Source organism: Erithacus rubecula, assembly GCF_903797595.1.
Source record: "Erithacus rubecula genome assembly, chromosome: 6".
Taxonomy (NCBI): Eukaryota; Metazoa; Chordata; class Aves; order Passeriformes; family Muscicapidae; genus Erithacus; species Erithacus rubecula.
The window spans coordinates 21,920,930-21,937,297 of record NC_136688.1 but is presented as its reverse complement, the minus strand read 5'-3'; the positions used below and the strand labels follow the sequence as shown (position 1 = coordinate 21,937,297).

General features: G+C 46.1%; 2 protein-coding genes across 8 annotated transcripts in view; both read right to left on the bottom strand.

The window, feature by feature from the left end:
* PRDM11 (PR/SET domain 11) overlaps window positions 1-16,368 on the bottom strand; it is a 47,197-nt gene that overhangs the window by 8,777 nt on the left and 22,052 nt on the right. For 4 of the 7 annotated variants that reach the window (XM_079308494.1, XM_079308492.1, XM_079308493.1 and 1 more), the window contains 2 exons: window positions 3,915-4,099; window positions 229-879 (listed from right to left, as the gene is read on the bottom strand). In XM_079308494.1, coding sequence (XP_079164620.1) covers window positions 229-879; window positions 3,915-4,099 — 836 coding nt within the window. Of the gene's footprint in view, window positions 1-228; window positions 880-1,637; window positions 2,140-3,914; window positions 4,100-14,896 lie in introns of those variants that run through there. The other 3 variants (XM_079308496.1, XM_079308498.1, XM_079308497.1) reach the window with 3 other exon arrangements.
* Window positions 11,129-14,919, bottom strand: LOC306803274 (t-SNARE domain-containing protein 1-like). The gene is made up of 2 exons (XM_079308499.1): window positions 12,427-14,919; window positions 11,129-11,632 (listed from the first exon to the last, which is right to left on the bottom strand). The coding sequence occupies exons 1-2, from the start codon at window positions 12,836-12,838 to the stop codon at window positions 11,388-11,390; spliced, it is 657 nt and encodes a 218-aa protein (XP_079164625.1). The 5' UTR covers window positions 12,839-14,919; the 3' UTR covers window positions 11,129-11,387.

The following is a 16,368-nucleotide window of genomic DNA, read 5'->3' as shown; positions in this document are numbered from 1 at the left end:
CAAATTGTCATACAGAGTCTTTCCCAGACAGTGTTTTCCACTGTACCCACAGCATCAGCTCCTGTCACAAAACACCCAGTCACAAAACCTGACAAAGAACCTTCCTTGGAACCACAGGTTCACCTGAATACTCAGAGCAAAATGCTTTAGATGGGTACAGAGCACACAGGCCTCTCACTACTCTCCTTATGCAGGGTTTGGAGAATGCTCTAACTCGGCAAGGCTTACCTGTGGGGTCTGAGAACTCTTGGAGCTCAGGTACCTGGGGCGGTAACACGGGTGCCTCTGGTAACTTGCCAGATCTCAGCATGTCTAACTCAGCCTGCAGCTCCCGGATTTTCTTCTTCAGCCGGATGCAGTTGGGGCAGAAGGATGTGGTGGGCATTTCATGGGAGTTGCCTTGTGCAGAGGCCAGTGACAGCTCGGTTGGGCTGTCTGCTTTAAGTGACAGGGGCTCTTCTTCCTCATCTTCAAGGATGCTCATCTCCTTGGCTGAAATGAAAGAGGAGCTGTGAGGGACCCTCCATTCCCTCTCACTCTGGTTTCTGCTGAGGCTCATGGAGCCATGCTGCATGGCACTGCCACACTGCTCAAAGATGTCTTCAGCCTGGTATTTAGATGCTCTTCTGAGGGAAAGTGGTGTACTTGTTGCTAACTGGTTCTCCTCAAACTTGGCAGATTCCAAAGAAGCCTCCAGGACATCTTTGAAGATGAGGTCAATTTTTTTTTTCTTGGTTTGGGGGTGGGATTCCCCCTCGTCACAGCTGCGCTTGTAGGGGCTCTTCCCCTGCTTTAAGGTAGTGAACTGCAGTGCTCCCCTTGCATCCTCTTGATTTTCTACATTCTTTTCTGACTTGTCGTTCTGTAACATTTTATCTCCTAGAATGGAAAATGAGGGGTGGGGATTATCACTGGGAACCGAGCAACATCCCTCAATTTAAAACTCAAACTTAAAAGAACAAAAAGGCAGACTGAATCCCTGCAGGCCTGCATGTTATGTTACAAGCCAGGGAACTGACACAAATCAGTGGAAACCGAGGCTTGCAAGAGGAGAAGCCCCGCTAATGGGCATGTCTGTAAAAACAGAGACAGTCCTGGGTAACCACAGCAGAGTAGAACCCACGCACTTCAAAGAGAAGAGAAGCTACAGGCAGCTTGTTTAACCTAAAGGTATAACCAACCTGATTGGAAGAGGACTATGAGGTGAATGACTGATCATGGTGGAAACTATACCCAGAGCCTAAGTGGCATTTTGGCTGGCTGGAAGTCCTGTGCCTGTTTTGACTTGGTAAAAGGTATCAAGTGTACAGCAGTGCAGTGAGACATTTACACCATTTCACAACAACCCCAGTGTCTGTGCATGCCATGGCACAAAATTTGCAAGCCCCTTTACTCTCATTCATTTTGGAGGCTGCTCCAGAAAGGCAAAGGTAAAGGAGTGAAAACAACTTGCACACTTAAAACCTAAGGTATACATTGTCAACTGAGCTACAAGGGATGAATGCCCTCCAGAATGGGACATCTAGCTGGTGGAGTCTGAGAGCATGACCATTCAGTAATTAAAAAAAAAATATTAAAAGCAACCTCACACAAATTATTAATTGCTTAAAATAAAGGGAATAGCCAGATTTCCTTACCTGGAAATTCAAAAGACGATAGGTTTGGCTCAATTTCCATCACTCTTCTATCTTGTAAATAACTTCAAGCATTGATGGCTTCCCAAACAAGACGCTGCTTTATGCTGATTTTTGGTTTTGTTTGCTTAAAGTGTATTCATGCTTTCATAAGAGTTATGGAGCAAAAGCTACCATTCCCTCTCTAAGGAGAGCAATGCTAAGAATGCAGAAAAGATGCAAGACTCGAAAGTTAGAGTAAGGCACTGTAAAAAGGACTGGCCTGAATGAATGGGATTTTGCACCGGGTTTGGATGCTGGCTGGAAAACCCAGCCACTTCTTTAGTGAATCCATAACAACAGATCTCATTTTCAACACATTGATGAGAATTTTTATGGACAAAGCTTTCAGTCTCTCTCTTAGTATTTTCCCTGTAATGTACCACAGCAACTACTGTGAGAAGTAGGGATCTAGAGAACCAGTTCTTCTTGCTCGGTGATTTTTCCCCCAACCAGCCGAGTGCTTCAGCCCTATGGAAAAGCTAGAAATCACAAGATGACCCTCATATTATTGGTCTCAACTCCAATGATGAGGCTGGTCAAAACTACCAACAGAAACAAAAACCAGGAACCGTTCTGTGAGTTCATAAAGTGTGCCACTTCATTTAACACTCTGCAAGGATTTGAAATCTTTTAAATAGAAAGTGATTCAACAGATTTTTGAGCTGTTTCCTGACCACCTCCCAGTGGCTTCCCAGCTTGAGGCTTCAATGTCTCTCACAAGTCTAGCAATGGCCCAGGTGATGCTCAGTTTTAGCAACATCTCAGTGCCCCTTTGGTGAAGGCAGGCTGAGCCCAGCTTGCAGCAGGATGAGCTCACCATGGTGTCAGGGGGCTTCTGGAATGGTCTCCATAGCCACAGGAGTTTCTACCTCAGGGTACATTAGGCTGTGGCAGGTTCTGGAGAATCCTGAGGCAGATCTTCAGCACACTTGTAGCACAGAGCAGGCTGTGAGTTACCATTTCAGCTCCCACAAACCATGACACCATGACAAAACAGGACTAAAGGCATGTCTGCATGGCAGGGCAATAGCTTGTAGCCTTGTACAGCAGCTGCTCCAGGGGCGCAGACTGTCTTTTGCTGTACTTTCAGAAAGCACTAAGCCATCTAGATGACTAATGTGTACATGTTACTGCAAACTCACTGCAGCCTACACCTAATCACTTACTGGTGCTCATTAACATAAAAAAGTAAACTTATACCAATGTTAATTCAGAAGTGGGAATTGCCCAAGTACAGCCACCAAGATGTAACACTGCAAGTGCATAACAATCCTAAGGTGATAGAGATAACCAGCTTTTTCAGGACATCTCGTCCACCCCATGACTGAAGAGGAGACACCTTTTACCAAGTCAAGGCAGCAACAGCAGCTGTGTAATAATACACTCAAGAATCGTAATTACAAAGTTATATTTAGTGTGGCTGCCCCTCTGAGGCCCTGCCATTCTGCATCTAGCCTGGAAAGCAATGCTCCTAATTAACTTCAGGTATCAGCATTGTACAGATGAACAGATGCATTAAGAAGTTTTGCTTTCCTCTAAAGCTTCCTATACTGCTGACAATACGTGGGCCCAAAGGACTGCTGGGTTTGTTTCAACATTGCTACTCTTTGGACAAGATAATTTTTATCCAAGGAATAATCAGTCTGGCAAGTACAAAGCCTCCTGTACGTTGTACACACATTCTAAGGTTGTGAGACTAAGGAGCTGATGTCGCGTTGATCCCAAATTATCTTTCTGAAGAAAGAGGAGATAAATTAAACGAGGAAAATGGACATTCAAACACACCAAGGAAATCTCATTCATATGGACACAAAACAGCCAGAGCTCCCTCACACAGGCTGCACAGAGAGAGCAGCATGGACAGAAGAAAAACCTAATGCTGTCTTGTAGGATCGTCAGCTTGGCAGTCTTCAGGCCCAAAAGTCTTGTGGCAGGGGTGCTCTGTGGTCCCTGGCATTGCATCAGCCTCTTGCAGCACACACACACAGCATGGCACAACACAACATGACATGACACATCACAGCACAAATCTTTCTTCCATGATCTCCATGACTGTGGGTATCTTACTCTCCTTGTACACCCATCCATCTATGCCAGGCAGAGCTGGGGTGCTCTGCTTCTAGAAATGCAGTTCTCCTCACACAGCCTGTGCAAAAACTGCTTCACCCACCACTTTTAGCCCAACTGTAGGGCAGCTCAAAGGGATCAGGAGAGAGGATAGAAAGGAAAGGGACTCACCACTTGTGAAATTGTTGATGGTTTCCTGGGACATACTATGCAACCTCTTCATGTAATCCTCACTGTACCAGACCCGCAGCTTCTCCCCAGGGTGGATGTCACGGCAGGCACGGAAGTAAATCCTCTCACTGTGCTGAAAGGCCATCAGGTTCTGCTCCCTCTCCTCCCGGGAGATGATGACGTACCTGAGGGCAAGGGGACAAGGCAGCTGTGAAGCACAACCTTCTCTCCTGTGCCCCCCTTGCATCAGAATGACAACCATGAAGAAGCCAAAATGACCTTCAGAGAGAGCCATCAACACAGCCAGGCTGTAAAGCATGGAGTTACAAGCAATGGTGTGGAAATGAGCATGGACACCCAGGGAACACTAAGCCAGTGGGGCTCTTTCTTGCTGGGGAAGGGATGACACAAGTGCACATCCAGTCTGAAGGGATGTCTGCCAGCAAGGATGACAGACTCTCCCAGTCAGAAATACTTTTGCCTAGTGATGGAAAGGACTTCTGGACTCCCCATTGTCACTTCACATCCCAGGGCTCCCTTCCTTGCTCTCAGGAATATCTGGAATGTGGCAGGGTTCCTCTGCCTGCCTTCCTTTTTCAGTTGGTAATAGATTTGCTTGCTTCTCTCTCAGACAAACAGAATTGAGATTCTAAGGACAGAAACATGGATACCTAATAAGCACGTGAGTATGTGCTGGTTTTTCAAGGACATGCCAGTATGGGAAGGTTTTGCACCTTAGAGTTCAGGATGTGAGAAAAAAAAACCAATTCAGCTCTGAAAGTGGAAATCCCAGCACCACATTGTGGGGATCTCCAGGCAGTGCTGACAAAAAGATCACTTTCAGGGCATGGGATTTATTCTCCTGATTTAAAACAGATACATTTCAGCTCAGCAGAAACGTATTTATCCCCATCCCAAGCAACTGGCCCTCTGTCTAACTTGCTAAGACAGAGATCTATTGCTAGGGCCACATAATTTGCTCTCATACTCCTCATGTTCCTGCTAGAGGACATGAAAAAGGCTTGGCAATACTGGTTCCAGCTGCCACCAGCATGAGCTTAAAACACCTACCCAGGAAGGAGGTCCCATCACAGCATGTGCAGACCCCAAAGCACACCTGAACAGCTCATAGCTAAAACTTGTTTTTCTCTTATGCCATTTGCCTCTGTTGTTCAGCACTCCTTGCTGCAGCAACCTCAGCAAAGGCAGGGAGGCTGCAGGGGAGCATGCTGCTCCTCTGACACCTACTGCTATTAGTCCTTGCCCAAGTTCCCTAATGTATATACAAGCATTTCTTTGGCTTAAAAAAATCTGTCAATTTTTTGGAATATTCGACCTTCTCTAGCTGTGTGAATGCACAGATAAAGACACAAGTCCACCTGCACGTGATCCCACTAATCTATGCAAATAAGGTCACAAACTTGGTGAAGCTTCCCACAAAGCACAGAAGACAAGTCTGCAGTGGCAGTGTTTCAGACTGCCTGAGGCTCAAGAAATTCTGGTTTTAATGTTAAGCAACTGTGCATGTGCCTGCAAGCGGTTGTATTTTTCCTAATGTGTGCTACCTGGGATTCTCTGCCATCTTAATTATTTAAACAGCAGACTGGTACTGCCAAAATTGGCTCTTATTCTCTTACTTCTGATCATAAAAGGAACTTTTAAAGTACCAGTTTGTATATTTGAGAAGGAAGAGAGGCCCAGACCAGTGTGGTGGGAGGGAAGTCCTGCAATAGCACACAGCTGCCAGGCTGTTACTTTTGGGTGTTAGTGACCACTCCTCCAAAGGTCCATCAGCCCTCCAGCTAGCCATGAGATACACAACCCTTGAGACAGACCAATGTGCAGTGGTTAATCTGATGCCTTGCAACACAGGAGATCCTAGAGGATGCTCTCTCCAGTCCAAGTAAATTGTCAGGATGCTTTCCAGAACCAGCTAAGGAGAGACCCTGCTGTGCATCCCACTGTCCACAACAGATGAGGCTGCCCCTGTGAAGATTTAATAACCTGAAGTCACTCAGTGATCCTTAATAAAACATGCATGACCTGTATGTCCACAGCCAGTGGTACCAAGGAATTCATGCAGCAGTGGCAGGATGGTCTAGTACATTTTCAGCAAACTGCATTTGACAGTGAGATGTAGAAAATACAACTTTGAATGGGAAGTTAACTTCCCACTAGGGTTCACTTTTATTCTGAAGTATTTTGTTAAGCATGAGCATGAGCTTTTTCTGTTCATTGCTCTCCTTCTGCCTCTACAGCCCTCCACATTTCTGCCCAAGTATCCTTCAGCTCTGCTGCCCACATCCTGTGGCTCTGGCCCCCCAGCAGGGAGCTGGGAGGAGAGCACAGGCTGGAGGGAATGAGCTGCAGCACTGCTGCAACAATGCAGCAAATGCTGCCTGACTGTTCCTGCAGCCTCCAGCAGCCACTGGCACAGCCAGACTCATCAGGAGCCCCCAGCAGAGAGTCCTGGGATAACCCAGTCAAAAACATGTTTCCTCACAGCAATGCCCAGCTAGCAAGTGGTTTAGGCTCCCTTGTGAGGAAGCTTTCCACCTCTAATACTTCCCTGAAGTCAGGTAAATGGGATGAGATCATCCACATAAAAGACACAAATTTGAACTAGCGCTGCCAAGCCCCAGGCTCAAGTTTCCCAGAGGCACAAAAGACACAGCTTACAAAGGACTGCATAAACCCCACATTCCAACTGCTGGTCTGAGACACTTAGTGCCACTGCACACCACAGCTGAGGCAGATGCTTTCCAAGGATGGAGAAAGTCATTCCACAAAAGGGCAGCCAGCTTGGTGAACCAGGGGCACAAACTATCTGAGAAGAGACTGCACTCCCCAAGATCCGCCTTCACTGACACACATCCCAAGGCCAAAGTGCTCACACCCTGATCAACCCAACCCTTCCTGCAAAGGCTGCATGCTGTCCAGTCCCCTTCCCAATGCCAAATGCTCCATCTGCACTGAAGCAAGGAGGCTGCCTTGGTTTGGACACCCAGGACAGGCATAGTTAGGCTGACCCAAGCACTGCAGCCACTGTCAGCTGCACCTGCTCCTGCAGAGGTATTGCCACCAGCCACAAATCCATAATTTAAAGTCCTGTCTAGTCCTTGGGACAAGCCAGCCTCTGGAACACCACAGATCCTGACCAGGCTGCTCAGGACCAGATACTGGAGACCACTTCTCACCCAGCTGCAGGTATTGGGGCTGGGATCAACCCCACAGCTGTCAGAGGCACAGCTCCTTGCCCTGCAGGACCACCTTTCCCACAGACCCTCTAGACAGCACCAGATTAAAATCATTGTTTCATTCTTCCTAGCCCCCAGCCCACTTAGGACATCGAATTTCAGTTTAGGATGGCCAAGTGAGCATGCCCAGAAAAATGGATCATTCCTCCCCAGGAGGGGAACAGTCTCTGGTGAGGATCCAGAAGATGGTGAAGAGGAAGAAGACCTCTGCAGCTGGAGGGAGACTCAGGCTTCTCCCCTTCTCTCCACTACTGCCCTGGATTTGCCTCATGGCTCCCTGTTGCCCACTCCACAGCTCACCCTCTGGCTGGCATCAGGGGTGCTGCCAGGGCAGTGCACTGCAGGAAAAGCCACTGGCCTTTCCCAAACCAACTCTGGGCACGGAGCCAGGGCAGGAGATCCCATGCAAGAGAGCAGCCACCAGCCCAGGCTGATGCCACAGGATGCCATTCCATAAACCCTGCCTCAGTGCTCTGATGCCAAGTGTCTCCAGGAGACCCACATCTCTGACAGTCTTCTTACCAGTTCAGGCAAAAATTGTAGAGAGACACAAACGACTCAACAGCAGCTCTGTTAAAATTGTTATATATTTATTGCATTCTTAACAAAAATACTTTTAAAGAGAATTTTTTCAGCATGTACAAGACATGGAAATACTGAAGTTGAGCACAGCAGTTTGCTTAGACACAGACACTTCAACAGGCAGTTAACATGACAGGTGCAGTATCCTTTGTGAGCCAGTACAGAAAAGCCACTCCACTGAGGGGTCTATGGGGCAGGAGATACATCCCCAGAGCTGGGCCAGTCTGTAATAGCCCACAGAGGAAACTAGGGGAGACATCAAGCAGGTTATAGTAAAAGGTCCTTTCTCCTTACAGTGCCCAGCCTCTGGGGATTTGCATTGAGGGCTGTACATCCTGCACCAGGATTCTCTCTCTAAATACATATGTGTGGACAAACTGATGGCAGCAATGATGCTAATTCCCTCCAGTGCCCAGCACAGGAGTCTCCTTCTTTGCAGACCTGAGGGCTCTCAGAAGGGATCCCCTGGATGACAACAAAGGAGCTAATCTTATCACTATATCCATGGGAGGACATCAGTAAATACCAAATATAAAAATATAAAATACTAATATTAATATACAGCAGCAGCACTATACTGACTCAGAAAGCTTTTAACACATGCCACCCTTTTTTCAGCTCTCTAAGATTCATAAATTAGATCCACTTCTGCCAGATTTCCCAATCTCCCCTTCATCTGAAGAGAGACTGCAACTTTTGCAGAATACAAATGTTTCAACAGAAGTAAAAGGACATCCTCAGTGGAAGGTGAGCAAGTTCTGCCCTGGTCAGGCACCAGCACTAAAAGGAATGTCCTCTGCATGAAACCAGTCAGGTCATTCCTCAGAAATGAGGCTTTTTTCCTTGCCAGACCACTACTTCCTTGAGCAACCTTTTATTGCACCACTAAAAATAAATTACTTGATTTAGAATTACAGAACATATTAAAAAAAAAAAAAACAACAAAAAAACAACAAAAAAAAAACCAAACCAAAAAAACAAAACAAAAAGGAAAAGCATGTCATGAGTGCCTGACACAGCAGATATATAATGAACTTTTCAGGAAAGAAGCTAGTGCACTATATTTTCAAAGGTGAGGCCACACAGGTTAAAGATGACCCTTGAAGACTACACAAAACATGCCATCCTTCTGCTACACCACACTGCCTGTATTCAATTTCACTGAAGTTTCTCTAACTTTTTTGCCAAGTCTGAAGCCCAGCTAAGGCCTGATGATGGACACTCATATTAACTGGAATAGTTTCCTGCAACCAAACCTCCAAATACAATAGGACAGTCTGGAGAGCACAGTATGCAGTGTGGTTAACACCTTGACCCTTTTCCCTGCTGAAGTTTATCAGGATAATGATTTGGGTTTTTCCAGAGATGGGGGAAGCATGCTAGTTGCAAAGGTGCAAATTAAGGAGAAAACAGACATAGTATAAAAGCTACCACATACATTATCACCACCTGCAGTGACACTATTAAAGCCTAGCTCCAAAATCAGTGTTGTACATGGGAACCTCACATAGTTCTGAAGCAATTAAAATGTTGTAACACAGTTCACTCTTGCATCTAGATGGAGAAAGAAAGCAGTATAAAACCAACATGTCTAGGATTTTAACCTATGTAGCTGTGAATTTAGACTGCAAACTCTTCATGACAGGAGAACACTGTACAAATCCCACCCTAAATAAAACTAAGTGCAAAGTAACTGTACTGAGGCTGACAGAATTACAGTAAAACAAAACCAGGTTGGACTGAGGTCAAAGCAGTCCATATACCTTTCCTGATTTCTGTTCAGTCTCTGGAATTTTGAAGGGGTGAGATGGTTCAAAACTGAAGATTTGATAACATACAAGAAAATAATACAATTATCTTTAAATGTTGTCATATGAAAAAATAATTGCATTTTAAATGCAATTGTGAAAGGTAGGAGTTTCAGACTGAAGCAAACAGAAGTTGAACTCCTTAACACAAGTGCATGTGCCACTGCAAGATCCAGGCCTGTGTCTTTGCAACCCTTTTCATCAGTCTAAAACCCCATGGTGCTCCAACCTGTCCTCAGAATCGTGCCTTCTCTGCTTTTACACTCCTCTCCCCAAAGCTGTGTGTAAGTCACAGTAAGCTCCAGATAGCCCACTATTGCTGAATGAAAGATAAAAGCAATGATCAGTAAGAGTTTTTTAGAGTAGTAAGGCTGTATTTCTGCACATACTGCATATACTAATATTCAGGAAGATGATGGGAATGCAGTAGCAGGATAAATTTGTGAGTTGATTGCAAAAGGATCTCTGGAGCATGCTGTTTCAGTAAATAATGTTTCACAGGCATAGGAAGAGATCCAGGTAATGATTTCTATTGCACCTCTTAGTTTATACAGGATTTAAAGCATGGGGAAGCCAGTGAAAACTCTTAATCTCTATGAACCCAAAGATGTTCTACATTCCAAGCTCTACAGTATTTGAGATTCCTCTTTGCCATTGCAGAGGGCCAGTCCTAGGATTAGCTGCCACATTCATACTGCTCTGTTCGCCAGCAGGGGATGGATGGATGGGTTGGGTCAGCTGCTGACCTTCCCCACAGAATAGTGATACACATGGAGAAGCCACGTGAACATGCAGCAGCTCAGGAAGGGGCATCCTTGTTTACAGACTAAAAATGATGTTTTCTCTTTCGTGACCTGGTGGCCCGTGCAGGAGTCGTCCAGTTCAGAGAGTTTTGGTCAGACTCTGCACTGGGCTCAGGGGGCTGTTTAGAGCAAGCTGCTTGCAGACAGGACCCCGGCATGACACTGGGATCTTGTATCCTCTGGAAAGCCCGGACCCCATCCCGTATTTCTGCCAGGGTCTGACACATCTGGCTGACCTGGCCGGCGAGGCCAGCCACGCTCTGGCTGACGGCACGCATGCTGTCCGCCACGTCCCTGTGGATGGCCACCAGCTCCTGGCAGAAGCGCCGGAACAGCTGTGCCTGCTGCGTGTGGGAATGCAGAAGGCGGCGGTCGAAGGCGCAGAGGGGCGGGCTCCTGGCGCGGGGGCGCGGGCGGCCGCCAGCTTCCGCGGGCTCCGGCGGGCAGCGGGCGCCGAGGCGGGAGCGCCTGGGCAGCGCACGGACACCGGCACCCGCCCGCCGCAGCGAAGAGAAGCGCTGCTCCTGGGAAGGGCCTGCCACCGCTTCGTCTTCGTCAGCTTAAACACAAGAGGAAGCATGAATTATTCGTGTGAAATCCCTTTCAACACCAGACTCAAAGAACATGGAAAAAGGGTTTTCCCTCCCCCCGTCTGCCAAGCCTGTAGCTTCTGACATGTAACTCAACGCACGAGTGCAGCAATGTTAGCATCTGGGTGACGAGCTTAGCCACGAGAAAGTTCACCCACTGAGAGGGGGTGAACCCAAGCTATTGTGGTATTCTGTACAGAGCACTGTTCATTACTAGAATATCAATCAATTTAATTTCTTGCATCCTCTGCAATGAGAAGAGCATAGATGTATTTGCTGCTCTCAAAAGTGTGCTCTGCAAAGCCACTCATGGCTTGGCATCACTAAGACAACCAGGCAGGCAGACACAGCAGCAACAGGACTCTATGATATTCAGGCAAATACACCTGACGCAAAATCAAAACTAAAGCACAACGCCATGGGAAAATCCTCATTAGTCTGATAAATATCTAGTGATGTGCCAGTTCACAGGTATGGGCATGTGAAGAGTAAGACGAGACAAGCTTTCACCTGGTGCAGCTGCCCACTGTTTCCTTGCATAGCCTGTATTCTTTTTACCTCTGAAATAGTGCAACTGGCTTCCAAGACAGATGCAAAGAGTGACCAAGTCCCACCTCATCAGTTCTGGAAGATTTTGTCCTTGCTTTTCCACTAATAACTTCCGATATGAGATCAGACCTAGTGTGGGAGGACAGCGCCACCCATCAAGTGTTAGCTGACTCACTTCCCAAGAAGTTATCACCTCTTTCTCTCCTTGGTATCCCCTAAAAGCTCACAAACAAGAAGCTGCCCATCCACAGAAGAAAACCATGAGTACAAAACTACAGAAAGAACCTGCACAAAGCAGCTTGTGTTTTAGCACTGGAAGGTGTCTGAGACTTGTGGTGTAAGAAGATTAACTTCAAAAGCAGGGCCAGCAGTTTCTTTGAAACCAGTGAAGAAAGAGTCATTATTGTCTACCTTTTTCACAGTATTCATGCCAATCCTTCAGACCACTACTGAGAAATCATTAGTGGCCCCCACCTCAGCAATGAACAATGATCACTGAGACCCCCAAAGCTCTCTTGGAAGTGATCCACTGATGACAGGCAGACACCTCTCAGTTAGGCAGCACTGCTGTTTTGTCAGTGTGAGGATCTCCTAATCCTTTGCAAGCAGTTTTTCCACAGACTAGAGACAGTCATACTTCAACTGCAAATGCTCCCTCACTTGTAGGATTAATTCATACTTACAATCCACTATCTACCCTCAGACAACAGTCTGGAAAAGAACTAGATACACAGACAAAGATGATCTCAGCTTGGAAACAACTCATCTCAACACTCCACAACCACCAGAGCAGAAACCAATCACAGCAGAAAGACCTGTCTTGTCAGGCAACCCAGCACCTCACACAGCACACCATGCTCTTCTGGTGTCAAGCTGAGATATGTAAGCGCAGGACAGAGGGGTGTTAAGGCAGTGATACTCACAGCTCGTTGATGGGCTGTCAGCTGGGTCCAGATGGGCTCTCTGGTGGGAGGAGTGCAGTGCTGACTCGATGGCTCTCTCGTGGGGGGTCAGGACGATGGCCGAGGGCCGCCCCGCACTGCCGGGGCTGGAGAGGGACCTCTGCATCAACGCCAGCTTGTCCTTGGTCCTCCTCTTCATGTCGTCCCATCTGTGCTTAATGTCCTTCACAGACCTGGGCACCTGGCTGACTGATGTGATCTGCCTGGCTATGCCTTCCCAGATCTTGTCCCTGTCAGCGTGGCACAGGCGCATTGTCTCCCTCCCAAAGAGCGCAGCTTCGTTTCGGGTCACCTCAGTGACCAGAATGTCCAGCTCTTCCTTGGAAAACTTGGGCTTCCTCTTTCGTTCAGCCATGTTCCTTGGGTTGAGCATCCCGCAAAGCACAATTGGGTAAAAGGAAATCAGCTCAAAGCAACCCCCTGCATCCAACCACCTGTGCAGTACTGGGGCAGAGGAGTTTGGTGGGATCTACCTCCCCCGACCCACCACAACCTCTCACCAGGAAAAAACAGCTGTTTTGTTTTTAGAAGGCAATTTTCAAGCTTAAATAAAAAAAAATAAAATACCAAGCAACACTAGTGTGAAGGAGCCTTCTCAACTTTAAAGTTAAAATTAAATTTTACACATCGTCTGATGCCATGACTTACATAGGAGATTTTCAGTTCAGCCTCACATCACTTGCCACAGTTTGTGCACAAAAAAAAGTGAGAACTTGCAATCACAGTGGTGAATTAGCTTCCAATGTGATACTGCTCGAAACTTAGAGGAAATTTAGAGGCCTGAAATCTATCTTATTGTTCTACCTGGCACAACATGCAATAGAAACTTTTACACCACCCTTTCTGTTACAACTTGCAGGATGTCATGAAAACACTACATCAAATTGGATTTTTTTTCAGGGTAGGTAGGTTTTGACTAGACTGGTGGGCAATTTCTGCAACTGGCTTTCCCTACGGAAAGATCTCTTTTTTCAGCATTGGAATACTCTATATCCAGCATTTGTCTGCTTCACAGCAAGCTCTTGTTTCACCCAGAAATGGTTGCCATTTCCCATTGTTCTCAAAAGGAATGAGGCCACCCACTTGTTTATCGTGGCTAGGCTTTCCATCACTGCCACCAGCATGAACCTGCACCCAGTTCCTGGTGCTTCAAGTGAACAACTTGTAGCCTCAGCCAAGTGAGAAAAAGAGGCAGCCACCCTGAGAACAAGCAGTTTTCTCCAAAGGGGGTGTGTGTTAATTTCTCCAGCCACAGTCAAAGCAAACTATAAATATAAACAAAACATTAGTCTTAGCTATGCTTTGTTATTGGGAAAAAAAAAAAAAAGGCAGTAGATCTATTCAATAAGGAAGGAGAAAACAGATTGTCTGAACCTACAGAAAGGCACCGACCCATGTCATTTTAGTTCCTTCCTAATGCCATGAACACTGTTGTTTAATCAATCTCACTGACACTACCCCTGCCATCGGGGCAAATGTCAGTTTGGTTAAAGCTGGAAAACCAGTAGCTGTTCAAATCCAGGCCACATCAGGGAGAGCTGGGACCTAAGTGCACAGATGCATTTCATGGTAACAAACAAATTACTGAGATAGTGTCTTGGTGGAGCTTCATTTATAGAGAGAAAGAAGGAGCATTTAGAGAGGATGGTAATGAAATGATGGAGAGCCAGCAAAGCATCTGTTACCCTGAAGCTCAAAAAACCCCAACAAAAAAAACCTCAGCAAACTTAAAAGGAGAAAGGAGTTCTCCCAGCTGAACACAAGAATTAGGGATAAGGCTACACAAAACATTGAGCAAGGGGATATTTACAGTTTGCCTTCTATTGTATTCAGTAAAACTGGGCTTGGTGCATCTCCTCATCAGGTATGCATGACTTCACAGTGTTATCAGTGCCTCCAGGAGGTGGCAACAAACCTCCACTGACAAGCTGCTCTGGTGAAGAGTAACAGCATTCTGCCAAGTGCTGTGGGTGAGGGTGAACTTGCAGAAGAGAACAGCACTCTCTGGAGCCATGGGGTCACAAAACCCCATATGCCCTCTTCTCTGCTGAACTCACAGCTGCTGTCACCAGAAAGGCTGCACCAATGGGGAGTTAGAGCCCTGCTTGCTCTTCCCAGACAGGACACCCCATCAAGTGCACTTAGGACAGCCTAGGACGGGCCTGGATATTCAAATTCCAGTGATTCCACACGTATGCTCCAGCATGATTTGGGTCAAAGCAATCTAATTTACATATTTCAATAGCAAACTTGCCACACATTGAGTAATGAGCTCTGGCTAGTTTTAATCACAAATTCAATTAACATTAGGTTCCTAGCAGGCACATCAACCTCCTCCTTATAAAAATGCAGACAGTATTACTATCAGAGATCTTTTTCTCCTCCAGCATGCCATATGTCCCTAGAGGCAGTCACTGATATTTACAAGTACCTCTCTGGTGATGCCATGAGGTTTTAGCAGGCTCCAGAGCAGCCCCAGCTGTGAGGTTGTGTATTCACACCTCAGCCCAGGTCAATCTGAAAGTGCAAGACACATTGAACAGTGGGCACTTAATGATTACCCCACAAAAATATCAATCATGTCCACTTTTCTTGGCCTATAAGAAACAAACATGTAATTTTTCCCAGGGCTTTGCAGTAGTTTTTGGTTTGGCATTTTTTTTTCCAAGTCCCACAGTAATTTGGGATTCCTTCACTCTGCATAACTTTGACTGTAATTGATAAGAACATTTGCTCTGCTTGCTGCAAGGTAGCAGAAATCAGTTTAGGATGTTCAACAAAATGACATTCATAGGCTGGTGGCTTTTACTCACCCTAGACACAAAGGCAGTCACAGTAACCCTGACTGTTTTTTAAATGCTTATCTTTAGAAGGTCCTGTAAAGTTGGAACAGCAGCTTCATTCTTAAAGATGTGCTAGTCAAAGTTAGTCCAGCTTTAAGCAGGCTATTGGAACACTTGACCAGAGCTCCCTTCCAAGCTCTATTATTGTATGACAATCAAAACAGAGATGCCTCCATTATAAGGAGATACAAGAAGATTTACAGGACAGTGTGGCTCCATATGATTTCTGTTACTATGTTTGGAGAGGAAAGGGGGCAGTAAGAAAGGCAAAGTAGAAACCAGTGAGAAAGTCTTGCTTCAGGCTTTTCACATTGGCTAAGGCAAAGGATGAATTTATGTTGTGCCACAAGCCTGAGAATTCAGGTACTCACATGTAAGAAGGGCTACAGACTACAAATGCTCAAAATATCCTGGAAACCCCAAATATGAGGCCCTACACTTCAACAATTCAGTTAGGCACCATCAGTTTCTATCCTACACAGAAGGATGGACTTTCCTGGACTTTCTGAATTACTTTCAGTTTTTTGTCAGATCCATTATTTTTAGAGGACACCAGCAGCTGAACAAGAGAATTTCCTCAGAAGCTACCAGGAAAATGAATGGTCCCCTGCAACCCTTCAGAAGCCCCAAGAAGTGCCATCAGGAGAAATTTACGCCTTGTATCTAAGAAAGCATTAATTTTGCTTTCTGCTATCCACGGTAATCAGCCCCCAGAAAAACAAAAACAGAGGAAGATGTTTGCATATGTTGAAGTCATGGAGTTTCATAAAGTATTGCAAACTGTAGGGCTTTACTCTGGACAGAGAAAAAGGGTGCATTAGCCATGTGCCAGCAGCCAGCTTAGGAGAACATGCTCCCAGCATCAGGAGTTTGTCGACTGACTAATTGATGAGAGGAAAGGCAAGAGGATGTTATCATTGCCATGCCATCTGCTGCACTTGTTACTCCTTCCTCCCTGTCATCCACTGCCTTGGGTAAACAGGCACTTGAAATTAAACCAGCAAGTGCTGCTGTGTACATAGTGTCCTCAGGCAACATGAAAATGGACTCAGATGTGGTA

Coding starts and splice junctions, on each gene's coding strand:
- LOC306803274 (XM_079308499.1), bottom strand. CDS start 12,838: ATGCTCAACCCAAGGAACATGGCTGAACGAAAGAGGAAGCCCAAGTTT. Junction 11,633..12,426: donor TGACAGCCCATCAACGAGCT/GTGAGTATCACT, acceptor CTCCCACACTAG/GTCTGATCTCATATCGGAAG.